Source organism: Vipera ursinii (assembly GCF_947247035.1).
Source record: "Vipera ursinii genome assembly, chromosome: 5".
Classification (NCBI taxonomy): Eukaryota; Metazoa; Chordata; class Lepidosauria; order Squamata; family Viperidae; genus Vipera; species Vipera ursinii.
This window is the reverse complement of record NC_139518.1, coordinates 40221376-40240856: the sequence shown is the minus strand read 5'-3', so window position 1 is coordinate 40240856 and position 19481 is coordinate 40221376. Positions and strand designations below refer to the sequence as shown.

General features: G+C 38.4%; 1 protein-coding gene across 1 annotated transcript in view; it reads left to right on the top strand.

Annotated features, from left to right (window-relative positions):
* TSPEAR (thrombospondin type laminin G domain and EAR repeats) overlaps positions 1–19481 on the top strand; it is a 38762-nt gene that overhangs the window by 7602 nt on the left and 11679 nt on the right. Inside the window, exons 2-6 of the mRNA XM_083363726.1 lie at positions 5288–5508; positions 8764–9002; positions 9941–10031; positions 15386–15542; positions 18473–18604. Coding sequence (XP_083219852.1) covers positions 5288–5508; positions 8764–9002; positions 9941–10031; positions 15386–15542; positions 18473–18604 — 840 coding nt within the window. The remainder of the gene's footprint in view (positions 1–5287; positions 5509–8763; positions 9003–9940; positions 10032–15385; positions 15543–18472; positions 18605–19481) is intronic.

Here is a 19481-nt window from a genome sequence, read left to right as displayed (position 1 = left end):
TGATGATACCCAACTTTTTATTTCTACCCCAAACCACCCCAGTGATGCCCTCGCTGTGATGTCCCGTTGCCTGGAGGCGGTTCGGGTCTGGATGGGGAGGAACAGACTTCAACTCAACCCGGACAAGACTGAGTGGCTGTACATTCCGGCATCCCGGGACATTCAAATTGTTCCATCCCTTTCTATGGGGGGTGAGCTGTTACCCCCCGTGGATAGGGCTCGCAACTTGGGAGTCCTCCTAGATTCACGACTTACCTTGGAAGATCATGTAGCAGCTGTGACTAGGGGGGCTTTCGCCCAGGTTCGCCTGGTGCGCCAGTTGCGGCCCTATCTGGACCGGGATGCCCTGTGTACGGTCACTCATGCGCTCGTGACCTCTCGCCTTGACTACTGTAATGCTCTCTACATGGGGCTTCCCTTGAAGACCACTCGGAAGCTCCAACTGGTACAGAATGCGGCCGCGAGAGTTGTCTTGGGAGTTTCCCGGTACTCCCATGTTACACCTTTACTCCGCGAGCTACATTGGTTACCAGTTGTCTTCCGGGTGAGGTTCAAGGTCTTAGTGATGGTTTTTAAGTCCCTACATGGCATGGGTCCGGAATACCTCGGGGACCACCTGCTGCCGGCGTCAACCCCCCTCCGCCCTGTGCGTTCCCACAGAGAGGGCCTCCTCAGGGTGCCTCCAGTCAGAGAATGCCGGCTGGTGGCCCCCAGGGGGAGGGCCTTCTCTGTGGGCGCCCCGGCCTTATGGAATCAACTGCCGGTGGAGCTCCGGATGGCACCGGATCTCCGCTCCTTCCGGCGCGGGTTAAAGACCCACCTGTTTGAACAAGCTGGCCTGGCCTGATGGGGAGTTAATTTGGGTTTTTAAATATTTGTATATTTTACTGTTTTATCTTGGGCATTAATTTAATTCTATTTTAACTTTTGTAGTTTTGTACTTTTATCATTTGCCCTGTTCACCGCCCTGAGTCCCTAGGGAGAAGGGCGGTATAAAAATTTAATAAAACTGAAACTGAAACTGAAACTTTTGAATGCTTTGCACAGACCTATTTTAAATGATTTATTTCAACCTTTTCCAATCTCTTGTCTTACATAGATTTGGGGTCAGAGTTCCCATAACTTTCTAGTTAGAGTGATTAAGAGAAATTACCATTCACAGAAATCAAAACTGTAAAGTATTTATAAAAACATGAAAAGTTCTTTTACATATAGAAAGTGTCCTCCATTCATATAAGGCTGTTCTACATGATGTGCTTGAACAATCCATGAGATAAATGAAATCAAAATCAAAGACATTAATTTCCTTTACAAGAATGAGAACTGGTACTAAATCTGCACTATATAAAAATTTGTGTAAGAACCACAAGGAGGTTCTTGTTCTTGAGATACAGAACAAGTGTCCAAGTGAATCAGTTTGACTGCAAAACAAAATGGATAGTGGCATTTTTCAGGTCAGGCCTTCCAGATCATAAGAACCATGGTAATGTGAGGCTTAGTTGTTCACTTAGCATAACTGCATATAGCCTTTCATAGCTGTTCACTTAGCATAACACATAAAGAATTCAACTGAACCCCTCTCTGTACAACTGATTTCCTTCAAGCTGTTCTAGAAGGAATGGCAGGAAATGAATACATAACATATTTCAACATGGCCCTGACCTCTGCCCAACCTGTCCCAATCTATCCCATTTATTCTAACTATCAATATGACATGCAATTTTCAAAATGTAAAAGAGCAAAGAGTAGTCCCAATTTGCTCCAGACAGGTCTTCTTTCCATTTGTTATAGAAAGCAAAACTGCAAATCTGAAAGTAATAAATAAATGTAGAAAATAAAAGGATAAATTTTTACCATAGTATTGTGTATATATCACTGGTTTCCAACTTTTTCCTTCATTACCCCAAACTGCTGATGAGAAAGTCCTTATTTAAATGCCCCTGTTGTGGTTAGTTTGTGTGTCGTTACCCAAAGAAAAAAAAATACCCAATTTTTGGTTATCTTACCCATGTTTGAAAAATTCTAGTGCTGTACATATGAACTTGTGGGATGAGATCACTTGCATCCAGCTTTGGTATTTCAATTAAAAGTTCTCATACTTTTATGGTTGCAGGCTTCTCTCTACGTAGTGGGAAGAAACAGTGATTGAGCACCTCTCCTCAAAATATTCAAAGCAGACTCAAAGCAGTGAGGATCAAAAGCCATTTCAGAAGGGTGCCAAGTTAAGCAAGACTGCTCTAAAGAAGATAGTTGCCAAACAAGGATAACAAGGAGATGAGAAATTCACAATTTTGCTTCATCTCTTCCATACTTATATACAGTGCTTTTTCTGTAAAAAAAAAAAAAGGTGCCAGAACTCACAAACGTCATACAACCCGCCTTGCCTACCCTACAAGGTTCCATCCAAAAAAGGTGCCAGAACTCCGTTCTGGGTGTTCTATGACAAAAAAAGCCCAGCTTATATACAACGAACCACTTTTATTCCATAATACATACTTTTGTTCAAAGCTTAGCATTTCCAGTTCTTACTGGGTTAATGCAAACTGACATTAATGTCATTATAAGGATTAAATAATTAAGCTTTATTGGGGATGTTGCTACTACAATGGTTTAGGATTATGCTTTCCTTTTTGGTTGTATAGGCAAAGCATAGTAATTAATTGAAACTGAGGCTTTAAAAGAAGTGATAATTATACAGCATGAAAGTCATACATAGTGTTATGGCCCAACAAGACTACACTCACATATCACACCAAATCCTGATATGATTTAAATTTCAATCACTCATAATAATAATAATAATAATAATAATAATAATAATAATAATAATAATAATTTTATTTATATACCGCCCTTCTCCCGAAGGACTCAGGGCGGTATATAGAGAATAGAATAGAACTAGAAGACCACCAAGCTCAGAATAGAGCTTGGTGGTCTTCTAGTCCAATCCCCTGCTCAAGCAGGAGACCCTATACCCTTTCAGATAGGTGGCTATCCAGTCTCTTCTTAAAAACTTCCTGTGATGAAGCACCTACAACTTCTGAAGGCAAGTTGTTCCACTGGTCAATTATCTCACGGTTAAGAAGTTTTTTGTTAATTTCAGATTGCTTCTCTGCTTCATTACTTTCCATCCATTGTTTCTTGTCTTACCTTATGGTGCATTGGAAAATACGTTGACTCCCTCTTCTTTGTGGCAGCCCCTCAAATACTGGAATACTGCTATCATGTCATCCCTAGTCCTTCTTTTCTCTAAATTGGACATACCCAACTGTTGCAACCATTCTTCATATGTTTTTATCTCCAGGCCCTTAGTCAGCTTAATTGCTCTTCTTTGCACTTTTTCCAAAGTCTCAACATCTTTTTTGTAATGTGGTGACCAAAACTGGATGCAGTATTCCAGGTGTAGTCAGTAACAAATAAGGGAAGAAATCTAAAGGTAGGTACTCTCCTGATTACTAAATAAGCCCAAATCTTATGATAAATCTTCCATATCTGTAGCCAATTTAAAATGTACCTGAAATTTATTTGAGCTGCATTGAGTATTTGCAAATCCATTCCAGATTCTAGGACATTATGAATGTGCACATTTATATGATGGTGCATATACCAAATTGCCAAAACCTATCCAGCAATCATTTGCCTCTTTAGACAACAGCTTCAAACCAAAAACTCTCAGCCAACTAGTGTTTGCTAGCCTATCAATATCTGAATGTTTTACAATATTCTGGCTTCTCTTCAGATCATATACAAATTTCAGCCTTACAACCACTGAGGCTGATGTCTAATCACTCACCACTTTCCTTTCTTCACAAAAATAATGGATAAATGTTAATGTTTCCCCATATTTTAGGATGAGCACTTCTGTTGGCTTCAGAACTCCTAATGCTAGTAATGTTGCCACTTCTCCATTTGTGGTCCTTTACCTAATTATGTCCACAGACTGCTCTGATGGACTCTCCAAAGACAAATCAAAAACCTCCTCCAGTGAGAGTACAGGCTGTTCCTTCAAATAATTTTTGAGGTGGCATTTGCTGCCTTGAACTAGCATTTTCCTGCCCCCCGGATACAACAATGCTGGCAAAAAAAGATACCAAAACATCAACACCATTCCCAGGTTGTGTAATCATGTGATCAACTTGTATGTGTACCAGGACTGTTCCTTTCTCTGAAAGACCTCCTAGTATGTTTTTGTGCAGGATTTGTTGGAAACACCGCAGATGAACTTCACATGTTGTCTTCACTCTCCAGATGTTTTTTGTCAATGTGACTTTAATATAACTGTAAGCCTATTTAGCTTCCTCTCTCCTCCTCCCCATATGATTCTTCATGACATTCTATGCATAAAGTTTGGGAATTATTTAGTATAACATTTGGAAATATTTGCATGTATTGGCCAAAATCTATATAGCCATAGCAGAAACAGCTAGGCTGTTGGGGGAGTTAAAACCCATCTTTTAAAGAAAGCTCTGTAAAGGGATGCAATATAACCCCAGTGTGAGTTGTGTTTGAATGTTTTTATTTTCAGTGACCTTAGTTTCTTTCTTAGTAACATTTGTTGTTGTTATTTCTCACTCTAGTTAATTAATTTATTAGCCTTTTAGTTCTTTTACCGCAAGAAAGAATTATAAGAATCCTGCTAGACTGGAGTGGTACATAAGAGCTGAAAAACAAATAAATACAGAAACAAATAATTCTATTATATAATAAGGAGAGAACCAGTGCTTTTATTTCAGAGCTTATTTTGGGCAATCTATTAAATTAATGTATTCAACAGGAAGTATTAAATTGTATGGATCTACTGAAATATAATAATAATGCTTTGGGATATTCAGAAATTAGAAAGTATTTTGATATATCACATCTCAGGTGTAATGTTTTGTGCCAGGATGAGGCTAAAGTTGCCAAATAAAAAAATTCTAAATTAAGGGATGCCTTAAAGTTGTGATGTATGCTCAAATTAGAAAATATCCCTATTTGTTCAGTATAGCATGTCTGTACTCACATCAGTATCCCTCCCTTCCATCCATCAGATTGTCCGTCTGTCTGGCATAAGCAAGGGAAAAAAGTAAGATTTGTTGGTCCACTTACAGCCTTATACTACGGTACTTCTAATTATATTTCACTTATCTTTGCTAAGAAAACTGACATTTTTGTCTCCTCCTTGCTGATAGCTGATCAGTCCTTCTCACCATTTGGCTCATCTAGAAGATGTTTTGTTGCTTTTTAAAAATAACCTATTGTCTTCCCATAATTTCAATTATTTAACTTGGTGCTTTCTTTGGCATAGACTTGCATCCTTTGGATCTTCTCTCTGAAGTGGTTCCCCGGAATTGGGTGAAAAGTGGAATACGAATGATCCAAATCCAAGGAGCACGTGGCTTCCAGCTTTCTGCAACAAACCCTCGCTTCCTCAGTTTTCCAGCATCACGGATTTTCATTTACTGTGACTTATTCCCAGAGGAATTCTCCATTGTGTTTACTATAAAAACTTCCCATGTGCAATTCAAGGTAAGATTTTATCCAAGAGCACAATTTTTATTTATTTAAAGTTAAGATTGCTGTAGTATTGGTATATTTGATTTATAATTCTGGATGTTTTAACCTTATTACTTTAGCAAGCTTCACAAAATATCTCAGGTAATTAAGTATGTCATAATAACAGTGACAAGAACACCTTTAAGCATGTTTGCTTGGATGAAAGTAGACTCAAATGCTTGATAGTACCTGTGTATTATTAACTCAAAATTATGCCGCAGCCTATAAAATTTAATTTTCAGGGCTTTAGGCAGAGATACTTATTAGTCATAGATGACAAGATATATGTGTTCATTGATTGAACTTAATTTTTAAAAATTACATCCCTTTGAGAACACAGAACTTGGAAAAACATCTTGAGGTTTGAAAGTGACTTTTCTTTTATGGGCTGTGAAACTATAAGAAGCAAAATTAATTAAGGATTGATCCCAAATTAATTTTTATTTATACATGAACCCCAACTGAGTCAATGAGCCTTATTTCTAAGTAAATGCTCAGATTTATTTAGGAATAACAGGAGCCACAAAAGAAGGGAAAGTGGAATACAGTAGATTGTTATTCTAGTTCAGTGTTTCTCAACTGTAGCAATTTTAAGACCCATGGACTTGAACTCCCAGAATATCCCAGGTTGAAGTTGGTTCACACATCTTAAAGTTGCTAAGGTTAAGAATACTGTTTAGTATAATGTAGGTAAACTGAGAGACTTGGATCCACATCTGCTCTTGGTTTTGAGTTTGCAAAGTGGTGTTGGATAGTCTTTTTCTTTTTCAGTCCAGCTTGGGATGAAAATGAAGGGAGACCCATATGATCTATGTTGAGGGGGTTACAAAAGAGGAGAGATATAAATATATTCATAAATTCCGTTTGGAATCTTATTGGCTTCCAAGTTGGCGTACCAACGTAGATTAAGTAAGCATATTTTGTATTATTATTGCAAGACAATTACAAAAAAGAGATAGACTCACCACTGGCTGAATGACCTCATTCACCCAGTGCTCATTAAAGACTCCCCTTCACCTTGGGAGAAAGAATGGAGTGGAAGGCTACAGGGCTTTGTCCTGATCACTGTGATGTTCAACATTTTAACAATGACTTGGATTATTATCAAATGTGTGGATGGTACAAAGCTGGCAGAGTGGAGCTAATCCTTTGGAGGAGACAGAGAAGATTCAAAAAGCTCTACACCGGCAAAAGCAATGGATTGAAATAAATAGGATTATATTTAACAGGGAGAAATGTACTATTCTACATCTTAGCAGGAAAACTGAAAGACACAAATATTGCATGGAGGAGAATCTGGCTTTGCAGTAGGCACCCATGAAAAGTATCTGGGTGTCCTATTTGACTGCAAGTTAAGCATGAGTCAACAGTATTAAAAGGCTTTTTTTTCATCAAGTACATTAACAGGAGTATCAAATCTACCTCATGGAAAGTAATAATTCTATTCTGCTCTGTCCTTATCAGACCCACTTGAAATACTGTTAGTTCTGGCTATTACAGTTCAAAAGGAATAGTGACAAACTGGAGGCAGGTTAAAAGGGTCTGGAAGCCGAGCCCAATAAGAAATTATTAACGGATCTGAATATATTTAGCCTAGCAAAGAGACAAAAAAAATCTTCATATATCTTAGAGTTTGTTATTGTCCTGATCCTTCTTTCCTCTCTCTCCCTCCCTCCCTCTCTCTCTCTCTCTCTCTCTCTCTCTCTCTCTCTCTCTCTCACACACACACACACACACACACACACACACACACACACACACAGAGAGAGAGAGAGAGAGAGAGAGAGAGAGAGAGATCACAGGTGGTTAAAGTTCTTATTTGAAGCTTACCAAGCCCTAAAAAATCTTCCCCAGAAATCCCCACCCCGACAGCCATGCAACCCGCAAGGAGTTCACAGTTCAGTCCAGGAACAAATTCAACATGAGTTCATAGGACAAGAGAAGTTCACAAGGCAGAGGCAAGGCTAAGGCAAGTCCACGAGGCAAAAACAAGTCTGTGAAGCAAAGGCAAAATCCATGAAACGAGTTTAGAGATCAAGACACAAGCCATAGTCCAAGGTACACAGTCCAAATCAGTAAAGAAGCTTCAAGGAAGAGGCACAGAGGTTGATGAATGCAAGGCAAGGAAATGGGTGTATTGTTCCCAGCATTTTTTAACTCAATTCACTGAGCTAAATAGGTGCTTCCCAATGCAGCCCATCAAGAGGGGTTTGGCTGCTGCCTCACAAGTAGCCTGGCTTTCATTGTTCCTGCCTCCTCTCAGTCCTGTGAGCTCTTGGATTGGGATGAGGAGGCAGTTCTTCCTCCTCTCCACTGACCAGCTGCAGCTGCACCCTCTCCACCTGAAGCCTCTGGGCTTCCTAGCTGCAGCTCTGCCTCTCCTGTCCCTAGCTCAGCCAGCTACTTGTCCAGTCACTCTTACTGCGATTGCTCCACGTGCTCAGCCTCACTAATCCTGACTTGGAGTCTCTGGCAACCTCTGCACATTCCTCCATGTCCCCCTTCAATGTGCCTGGAACTGGCTCTTCCTCATCTGAACTGGCATCTGGGGAGGTGCCTGGGGAAGCATCTGGGGAAGCCATCACAGGCATGTAGAAGGAAGTGCAGATTTATTTCTCTGGCCCTTAGTGGAGAAAACAGTTAGATTAAACAGTGAAAGAATCTTGTGAGTTTGTTTCTGGTGCTGATCAGATCCTCAGCCTTGATCCTACATGTTTCTTAATCATTAGGGTGTATACCCACATTACTGTTTTGTATTATGCCAGAAAGTCTCCAGGGAGAGGATATTAAGTGAGGCTTCATGATGAAATGTGTATAAATCTTTGATCATCATGGTTAGTAGTAGTAGTAGTAGTAGTAGTAGTAGTAGTAGTACATAGGGACACCTATGTAGAGAACTCCCCAATTCCCTTTAGGTCAACTAACTACTGTAGAAAAGTCAACTCATGCCCCAATATTCTCCATCCAAATTATGATTTATTAGGAAGATTTATGTGAATAAAAAGGAGTAAAAATGGCTATGAGTGTATTGTGCATATGTGCAACTGGAATTCCAGTAAATTACATCAGGGCCTTTCATATGTACACACAGTATTTAACAAATGTCACAATAATTATTATTTTTTAATCCTCTGAGTCCAGAGTCAATGCAGCTTTACCGTATTCTAACTATGCCAAAGCTATTATAATGCCTTTCAGGCTAACTGGTTTCATTAACTATGTTTTCAGAGAAATGAATACATCTTCGCAGTTTTGGATGAAAACAGTGACACACTGAAACTTGGACTCCGATATTCACAGAGTAAACTGCACTTTCTCTTCTGGAGCAGAGACCTTTTGAATGGTTGGCAGACACAAATTACTTTTCGGGATGTCTTTTTGGCGGACAACCAGTGGCATACGCTTGTATTGGCAGTTTCTCAAGGCTCCTTCTCTCTCACTGTGGACTGCAGCATCCCCATAGATGTGTACGTGAAGCACGTACAATTCAGGGGTAATTTAACCATAGCCACCACCCCTGAGTGAGGGCTGCAAGGGATTGGCACACCCCAGCTGGGTGTTCCAATTGGTTCATGTTGATTTCTCCAGGAGACCTATTTTTTCACCTAAGTAGCATAGGTTCTTCCCCACAGATCCCCATATATCCCAAAGAAGCGTCCCAATGCTTTATAATCTAGAAAATGCAGTTGCAAATATGGTAGGTAACCATAATGTGAGATATAGGTGTCATAATTCTGTTAGAGTAATCAAGGAGCACTGATAACACATATCAATTTCATTCATAGCACAGGAACATTTTTTAAGCAAGGCAAAATCCATATGAATATGTGAGTACTACCCAAATAATCTTAATCCTTAATATCCTGAATTACAAGCATCATGTTATGCAAAGTACATTGAGTATAATTGTTGTCTAGTCAGCTCAGGATTTTCAAAGGATGCAAACAAAAAATGTAGGGACATTAAAAACATAATATGCCATTGAATAGGCATGGACATTTTTGTAGAATAGTCCCACACAATTGGAAGCCCTCTAGAAAGAGAAAATTAGTTTGATTGGCAATTAAATGCAAATTGCCTGACAGTTCCCACGCATAAATATGAATTACTGTGCTAGCTATTATCACAGGTTTCTCAATTTTGTGAGTTCAGTGCATGCAACAATAACAATGATCACAAAATGCATTCTTGTATGAAATTATATATATTTGAACAAGCAAATATAAAAATGAATACATTATGAAATGCCCATTTCATATGAGCTTTGAAACAATTGTAGAGAGAATCAGAAAAAGAGAAGACTAAATTTAATGCTACAAAACTGAGCCAAAAATGAGCTTTAAATCAGAATGCTCTCATCCTGTATTTGATTTCATAGTTAGCTTCTCTTTTTCACTTATTTTAGGATTGCAGATACTGCTTTTCCAACATTCTTGACTATGAGAGGAACTCGATTTTATATAGGAAACAGAAGGAGAAGAAAAGGTTTTTTTACTGTGAGTATAACTTCTAATGTTCATTATTCTGAATAGGCTATTCTAATTACTTAAGTTACCTCTGCTTATTATATTTGGGTTGCACTTCCCCCTATCCATTTATTTTAATTTCATATGATTTTCTGCCAAAGCTTCTCCACAGAGAATCTGGACAGTTGCTGTCCAATGAGAATCCATGGAATTGTTAGGTGTTCACATGCCTCTATTAAAATGTAGTTCCCAGGATAAGTTTGGAAATAAAAATTAGAATGAAATACAGTGTACAAATCAGAGCAGTTCCCATTTAGTGTTCCAACTAGCTATAATTATCACATAAAGCTTTTTAAGTCTACCTCACTCCCCATTTTTGTCTGTTTTTCTTTTCCAACTGTTATGTAAAATTCTTGAACTCACTTCAGCATGCTCACTTGCGGGTTTTTTTTGTGAGCTGTAGGTTAGAGAGGAGCTTCCTTCAAGGTTTCCAGTAGTTCCATTTTGTTTATAGCACATATTACTGGAATTTGATTTTGAAAGGCCAGTGGGTGAAGCTGCTCCATGGTGTCTTCTCTTGGGATTTAATGAAGGTTGGCTATAATTCACAAAAGAGAGGATTCTACAGAATGAGAAATTACACTCATTCACACACATATAGACAATAATTTAGTAACTAAATCAGTGTGACATCATCACATTCTATCCATGGTAATCAACCCAAAATTATTTTCTCCATAGAAAAACAAGTTGTCTTTTATCTGTGTGAACACTGGTAAGAAAAAAAATGTTGGAGAATTTCCACTAGTTTTGTATGTAGCATATTAATTTATTTAAAACATTTGCATGGCCACCATGTTAAAACAACTCTGGGAATGCATTGCTCCAAGGAATAAATGTTTTCTGACTTTGCTATAGGTTCAAATAAGCTGATCTCTTCTTCTTTCTCCTCCCACATTATATATAGGCATTTACATTTCTGCAATAGCCAACATAGTGTTCAGACACCATCAAACATTTTGTAGGCAAAATTCTGCACAAGATCAAATGAAAAAGTCTGTTCTTCCCAAAACCCAAACCATGATCCTATGGGAACACTATGATTTTCCTCTGTATTTCCAAATAAATTGCAGTTACTTCAGACAGAATGGCTTCTCTTCTATTATGGATTGGTGGTGATTTCTTTTTTGCCTTTTTTCAGATGAGTCAGCAACAAACATTTTGAACAGATGTTGCAACAAATAATATAGCATGTTCTTTGATTAGCAATGGGAGGCATGACTGAGCGAAAGATAAACTTATTTCTTCTTCTAAACTTATTTGGTCCAAGATAGGTTTACATTTAGGGAGGATGGTGTAAAAGTGGTCAAAGGGAATACAAGATGGGATTTGATGATAAGCATAAAAAAGCAATGGGGAGTCACCCAAATACTGAAACATCATTGCAAATATTGCCTAAAGACATCTCAAAGTCAAAGCAATGCATCTGAGATTAGAGGGAAACACAGATATAAAACATGGTGATTTCAGTTCTCCTGAGATACTTCATTATTCCATTATTCTTTTAAAACCTAATAAAGCTTAATAAAATTCCCAGGGTGGCTCATAAAGTCATGAAATCCAGCTGGATGACCTTGGGCCAGTCACTCTCTCTCAGCCCAACTCGCCTCATAGGATTGTTGTGGGGAAAATAGGAGGAGGAAAGCATACTGGATGTGTTCACTGCCTTGAGTTATTTGAAAAAAATAATAAAAGTGGATTTAAAATAAATAAATAAATATAAAAGTCATTGGTATAGTAGCAAATTTGAGCAGATTAAAGGATGTTTACCTGGTAATGGAAGGATAATAAGTACCATAAGAACTCTGAAGAGGGCCTATTCAAAGACGTGTGATGTAATGATAGTTACTTGCATTCCACTAAAGTAAGTGAGAGATTAATTGGGCCCTTTTTTATAAGAAAGATAGGACATACTGTAATGTGGGAGGACATGGAGGGAAGTGGAAGAGGAGAGGAAAAGAGACATCAGTATCTAGAAAAGAAAAGTTACAAATAAAGCTGACAAGGCAAAATGGTAGCATTGTCCTTACAGATTACCTAAATCAGGGGTGTCAAACTCAATTTCATTGAGGGCCGCATCAGCATTGCGGTTGCCCTCAGGGGGCCGGTTGGTTGTAGCCTGGGTGGGTGTCACCTACTGGGTGGGCATGGCTAGAGTGCATATGGCCTACTGGGTGGGCATGGCTAGCTCTACATCATTCGTATCAAGGGTGCCTATGGGGGCCTGGGCAGGAGTGGGACAGATCTGAGGGTCTCTGGCAGGAGGAGGGTCTCTGGGCAGGGGCCAAGGCAGTGGGGGCCGTTCCCACACTGTTTCCAGGATGGCTTCGTGGGCCGCATGAAACCACTTTACGGGCCGGATCTGGCCCCCGGGCCTTGTGTTTGACATGTCTGACCTAAATTAACAGGGTTTAACAATAAATGTAACAAACTGGTGTGTAATGTTCTAAACTGTACTCATATACAAAACAGCCTTGGGATTTGGGTTATGTAGTCTTAGCTTAAATTACTTTTTACTAAAACTCTGAGAAGAAAGCCAGCTTGGTATATTGGTTTAAAGCCAGGGAGTTGTTAAGTTTTCCTCCTGCCTTAGAAACAAGCCTTGAGCCAGTCACCCTCTCTCAGTCCTAGGAAATAGGCAAAGGCTAGCCACTTCTGAAATGTTGCCAAGGAAATTGCAGGGACTGCTTCAGTTAGTTGCTAGAAGTCAACACTAATTCAAAGACATGCACACACATGGACACACACACACACACACACACACACACACACACACAGAAACCCCTTGAGACTAAATCTAAATAGACTGAAACAAAAAATAAGTAGCTTAGATGGGTGGATGAAAAATAAGCATTAAGGAACACAGTGCCTCTAAGTATATTCACGGGGGAGGAGATACCCTTCTGTTTTCACTCCATTTTTTTTATATTTCAGCAGTCAATTTATTTTTAAAGATGCAAATGACCCAGTAGTGTAGTTGAGTTCTCTTATTATGGGAGTCTAAGTTGGATACTGTAGTAGTTTCTACATTAAATTCTATAGAAGATAAAAACATCTTTGTAAGCAATCAAATTCTTGTGCATTTAGAAAAACATAATTTTTAAAAAATGATTCCTTGTAGGAAAATTCTCCACCTAATAGTTTGCAGCATTCCTTTTTTAAACATTGTTAATCAAAATGTTGTCTATAGTTATCAGACAGAACTTCTTCTGTAAAAATGGGTAGAATAAACAGGAGGTGAAAAAATAAAGTGATTTATACTGATTTTATCTTGCCCTTTTAAGTGATAAATTTAATTCAGGCTGTGATTTCAAAAAGCCAGAAACACATCTCAAGCTTGAATAGACTGAGAATGCAAATAGATTCACCATGTCTGCTGGGTTGTGCTCACTAGCAGTGATTGGAAGAAGAATATTACAGCAAGGCTAGAATTTGTTAGTCCATCAAAGAGGACTTAAGTCTAATTCCAAATTAGACATAAGAGACTGAAATTCTGAAATTTTGACAGAATTGCATTGAGAGAACAATATTAAAAAGGTTTGGGTTATGCATTAGTAAGTTCTTTGATAATTTTCCAGATGAACAAAAATCTTAAAGCAATGACAACAGCACTTAGACTTACACACCACTTCACAATGCTTTACAGCCCTCTCTGAGCCGTTTACAGAGTCAGCCTATTGCCCCCAACAATCTGGGTCCTCCTTTTACCAAGCTCAGAAGGAAGCTGAGTCAACCTTGAGCCCGTGAAAATCAAACTGCCGGCAATCAGTATAATTAGCCTGCAATATTGAATTCTAACCACTGTGCTACAATGGCTCTTAACTATCTTTCGTGACTAGGGGTGTATAATTGGTGGGGGACAGCCAGGGTCATATTTAACCTGTTGTTAGGGTTCTCTGGATTATACTTGAAAAGGTAGGGACCCTGAAACTAAACCTTTTTGTTAATTTAATTTACACTAGATTATTTAATTGGAAGAGACCAAAACATCTGCCCTCAGCTGATGCAATTCTAAATGTGCAACCCTGAAGCTGCTCTCTTGCTAATACAATGTTAGTCCAGGATTTCAGTGATTTCTGAGTTAAGCCTCAAAGGATAATAATTGTCTCTCTTCTATTACATTGGTTTACCTATTACCCATAAATCAGAAAAGTCTGTAGCAGCTTTTGAGACTAACAAATGTAAAATATAAGCTTTTGTGAGCTTCAGCTCATTCATCAGATGCATGGATTGGCTTAATAATTGATATAAAATATGTTGAGGCCAGTGAGGGAAATTAGAGGGAGAAAGGATGGTTATGCAGATGAGAGACAGATTACAATTGCCTTATCAATTAACTATGGTAATATGTTAAAGCCACTGTGTTTGTTCAGACATTGTTAGATAACCTAAAACCTATTTACATATTTAAACTTAGTTGTCACATGCTCAGTTATGCTGCAGTGGTTTATTTATATCCAGATGGCTATTCTGAGATCTGCAAAAGACTGTTTGGAGGTTATGGAAGTTACATCTTCCTTAATTTGTTTTGTTCTGTTATTTCTTTGTTCTTATTTTGAATGTTGAATGTTTTCTTTCCATTAATTCTTTTGTTCAAAGTCTGGTTTGTTTGTCCTATGTAGTATCCAGAGGAGCATTGCTGGTAGGTGACCCATTTACTCATAATGACAAGAAGCAAGTCCTTTGATCAAAGCCAAAACAAAGGCCAATGTAAACATAAGATGTGATTTTTATAAAAAGGTTTAGCAATGCAGCTTGTTAACCCAGCCTTGAATTTTGTTTTGAGAGGCTGGTCTCTGTTTTTAAGCCTAGGAAGCAATAGAAAGATAGTGCCTCTTAATGCATCAAAAATATTTTTCTCTCATGGTCTCACACATGTGGAAACAGGGATTGGATTTTAAAATCAGCGGTGTAGCTCCTAGGCCTAGGACACAGGTCTGCAACCCGCGGCTCCGGAGCCACATGCGGCTCTTTCAGCCGTCTCCTGCGGCTCCCAGTCCTCTGCCATGTGCAGTCCAAAAAAAAAGGTGGGACTAAAAAAGTTCAACCAATCAATTCAAATATGCAGGGTAGGTGCATATCTCACCTTGGCTCCACTCTTCAGTCAAACCCTGTTCTGCGCATGCGCGCATGTACGCGCATGTGCACACATTTTTTGCGGCTCCCAGTTTTTCCTTTTGGGAGGGAACCGGTTCCGAGTGGCTCTTTCACTGTTTCAGGTTGCTGACCCCTATACTCCTCCTCCTCTGTGGAAAATCACCAACTATTGTCCCCAGAAGAGCTTTTGATATTTGATTCCCTAGGTTTTTTTCCTCTCTTTTCAGGGCTTGATAAGGCAGCTAGTCCTGTTGCCAGGATCTGATGCCACTTCAAGGATGTGCACTGGCATGAATTTTAAACTAGCAGTGCTGTCCATTCCCCAAATTCTGCAGGATCTGCCTGTGAAGCCTGCGGGCAATGAGCTGCTGAAATACCCTTACGGTTAGTAAAATAAAACATAGTTTTTCAGGTGGTTTGTTCACCAACTTGTAATCAAAATTACAGACAAGAACAAAGTAATTATACCAAGTTGTCTGGAAAGAGTAAAGGTCTTTGTTACTGATAGATGCTGGTTAATATCGAGAGTAAAGCCCCACTGAAATCACTGTTGCATTCTGGATCAGCTGACAAGCTGCATCAGCCTTATGTAAAATTCAGCACAGATATTAATAGCAGGTATTCAAGAGACTATACAACTCTGACCGATCTTTAAAAACTTAAAAAGAGTCAGACCATGCAGGCTAATACGTGCATGGGCCCCCACTAGGAAAATCCCCTGGTTGTAAGCAAGACTGAGGAGTGAAAAAAGGAAAAAGCAATGGTAAACTACTTATGAATTTTTTTTGCCAGGGAAACTACATGACATTAACAGTCAGGAGTTCAGTTTGGCTTGAGCGCAGCTTTACTTTTATCACAGTGCCTAAATCTCTTTTCCCCAGAACTGTGAGAAAAACTTTGGGTGGTAAAAAAATACTTAATAGCTCATAGCTATTACAGGTGAAGGTGGGGGATCCAGAGTATTTCCAGGTGGAGGCTTAAGTTATTTACTGTGCTAAGACATGGATTGTTTAACCACAGTAAATCATAACTGACTGAGTTCAAATATCTTGTTAAGCCAAAGCCTATATGAAATGAAAACCAGCAAACCACAACAATGTTTGTCTTATGAATATAGCCTGTGTATTTCCTGCAATGTGGTATGACAGCCTAAAACAGAGGTCCTGGTCCTACTCAATATGGCTGATATAAATTCAGAAATATTCCCCATCCCTGATCTATCCAATGTCTTCCTTTCATTCCCCCCACATTCCCATCCGCAGTGCCATGCAGCCTGAACTGAGCTTCAGAAAATTGACTGCATTGCAGGATTTGAGGAAGGACCATTATTCACTTAAGACCAGAGTTCCTATCCTCAGATCACCTTCCCTTTCAATTTCATGTAGCAGATAAGTACTTTGAGAAGCAAAAAAGTACCTATGGGACTCCTTAGGATAATATCCAAGGTGTTGAACTGCACTCCCCAAACATAACTCTCCAGGAAGACTAGCTGCCATCGCTAATAAAACGTTAACATTAAAGCACATCGGATAATGAGATTAGGATTCTCTCTGTGTGTGCATAAAGGTATATAGCTGCAAGGAAACGAGTACTTGTTGAAAGCCAGAAACAAGAAAGGAAACAAAAGAATTATACGCCTATCATAATTGCTAAGAACATCAGCTATTGTTTTTCTTGGCATCTCTTAGAACTTAAATCAATTTCTCTTAGTTTTATGTTCAGTCTTGCTTTCATGAGGACTGGCAAACACAACCAATGCTAGAAAACTGAAAACTAACATTCTATGCCTATTTTGCACATGTTATTTTTTCATCATGGAGATAATATCCATGTAAGGGAAGATCAATACATCATTATGTGTGAAATGGATGTATTTATTTTGCTTCAAAAACCTGGGTTTGGAAGCCAGTGTTGCTTCCCCAAAGTTGTAATTGCAGCAAAACAAACAGGTCAATTGCACATGATAGTGTGCAATTTTTTTTTCTAGATGGAACTATTCCCACGTAGGAACTAGTTCACAAAAATTTTATCTATAGAGTCAGAATGAGTGGAGTTTTGTTAGTGTTCTGATGCCTGTTGAATTATGGCTATGCAGAATGATTTTAATAACACTGGATAGAGGGAAGAAGAGGATCAGTGAACTAAAACCTAGATTCATATTGGTTGTATTCATATGATATAATTTACATGGTTTGCTGTAGTTTCTTTTCTGGCTTGTAGGATACAGTTTGAGTTTAAACAGAATTTTAGACTAGCTCATGCTTGATTTATTAGCAGTTCTATATGTCGAGGGAGCGTGACTTTAAACACTATACTTAGTCCAACCTTTATTGAAGTCATTAGTTCAAAGGGAAATGCAGAATTATGAATGATAGGCCATCCAAATATTCTCAAAATCAGTTATTTTGACATGTATACATCAGAAAGAATTACACTAGTATTTGCTCAGGAGAATTTGAAACCTCCATCCTGTGGTGGGGAAATCTATTTGATGAGGGTGAAGGTTGGTTCTCCGAGCTTGAGGGTTGGTTTCCAAATGTTTTGTTACCAGGCTAGGTAATCTCTGAACCGCTGAAGATGTTACCTTGCCTGGTAACAAAACATTTAGAAACCAACCCTCAAGCTTGGAGAACCAACATTCACCCTCATCCTACACCCGAGCTACAGATATTCGCCACTATTGCAAATCTATTTGAGTGCTCTTTCTCTCTCTCTCTCTCTCTCTCTCTCTCTCTCTCTCTCTCCCTCTCTCTCTCTTTTTTAAAAAAAAATATACAGTTGAATGTTAAACTAATTCTTGCTTACTAAAGTTTAGAAGACCAAAAGATATATGTTATTGAAGCAGTTATTACAGCAGCTATACTAGTTAAGGTAACTAGTTAAATCAGTTTATTACAATATTACAATTGCCAGCAGCAAACAAAGCAGCAGAAAAATAACATTATCTTAAATCTGTATAGATTCTTAATAATGCTTAGTAGAAAATTTTTTGTGTTACCTATACCAGTAAATATTCTAAAATCAATAGGTCTAAACTTTGCTAAGTCTAGCCCAATATGCAGATGATACATAAGAAGAGAATTAATTTTTATTTTTTAAAAAATATATCTCCAGAGTACTCAGTTATTTCATTTATTTGTAGACATACCACAAAAGTGTTCTCTGAAATATATATATTTAAATGTGAATAATATTGTAAAGAGATATATTCTGGTTTTGTGATATGCAATAGGTAGACCCACACCATGATAACATTTCTTACAAAGTCAGAGCAAATCTTGATCTGATCACATTTGATTTTTGTTGATGTTCAGAAGCAGACATGAAGCTGACTTTGGGTTCCCGCCCTCCTTGCACCAAGACTGAAAGTGGCCAATTCTGGTTAAACATCGTTCAGAAAGGACTACATATATGTACTGGGAATGAATGGATTTCCATGCTAGAAGGTGAATGCTTACTGGATATTGTTGATCTATGGATGCTTCAAACTTTTATTAATACCGGTTTATGGAATGTAAATATTTTCCTTGAAATCCCAAAACCTAATTCCCTTGTTTGTTATATTATATAAATTAACATTATCAATTCCAGCAAAAAGCAACATGGAGAAAATTCAAATGAAATGATCCTTCACCCTGAGTATAACAGAAAAATAGAAGGGTTTTTTTGCAGTGGAAATAAACTGCTTAGAAATTGCATTAATAAGACAATAAGAAACTCTGCTGAAATAGTTATAACCAGCAGCCAGCACAGGTTTGTTAAAAACAGATCATGCCAAACCAATCTTATTTCATTCTTTGATAAAGTGACCAAATTAGTAGACCAGCGAAACTCTGTGGACATAGTATGCTTAGATTTCAGTAAGGAATTTGATAAAGTAGACCACAACCTGCTGCTTAGTAAGCTAGAAAAAGGTGGGATAGACAACATCACCACCAGATAGATCTGTAGCTGACCGACAAACTGTATTCAGCGAGTAGTCCTCAATGGCACTACATCAACATGAAGAGAAGTAAGCAATGGGGTACCATAAGGCTCCGTCTTAGGCCCAGTACTCTTTAATATCTTCATAAATGACTTAGATGAGGGAATTGAAGGGGAACTCATCAAATTTGCAGATGACACTAAACTGGCAGGAATAGCCAACACCCCAGAAGACAAGCTCAGGATCTAAAAAGATCTTGACAAACTTGAACAATGGAGCCTATCCAACAAAATGAATTTTAATGTGAAGAAAAGCAAAGTTTTGCATTTAGGCAGGAAAAATCAAAGGTATAAGTACAGATTAGGTGAGACCTGGCACACAAACAGTAACTGTGAGAG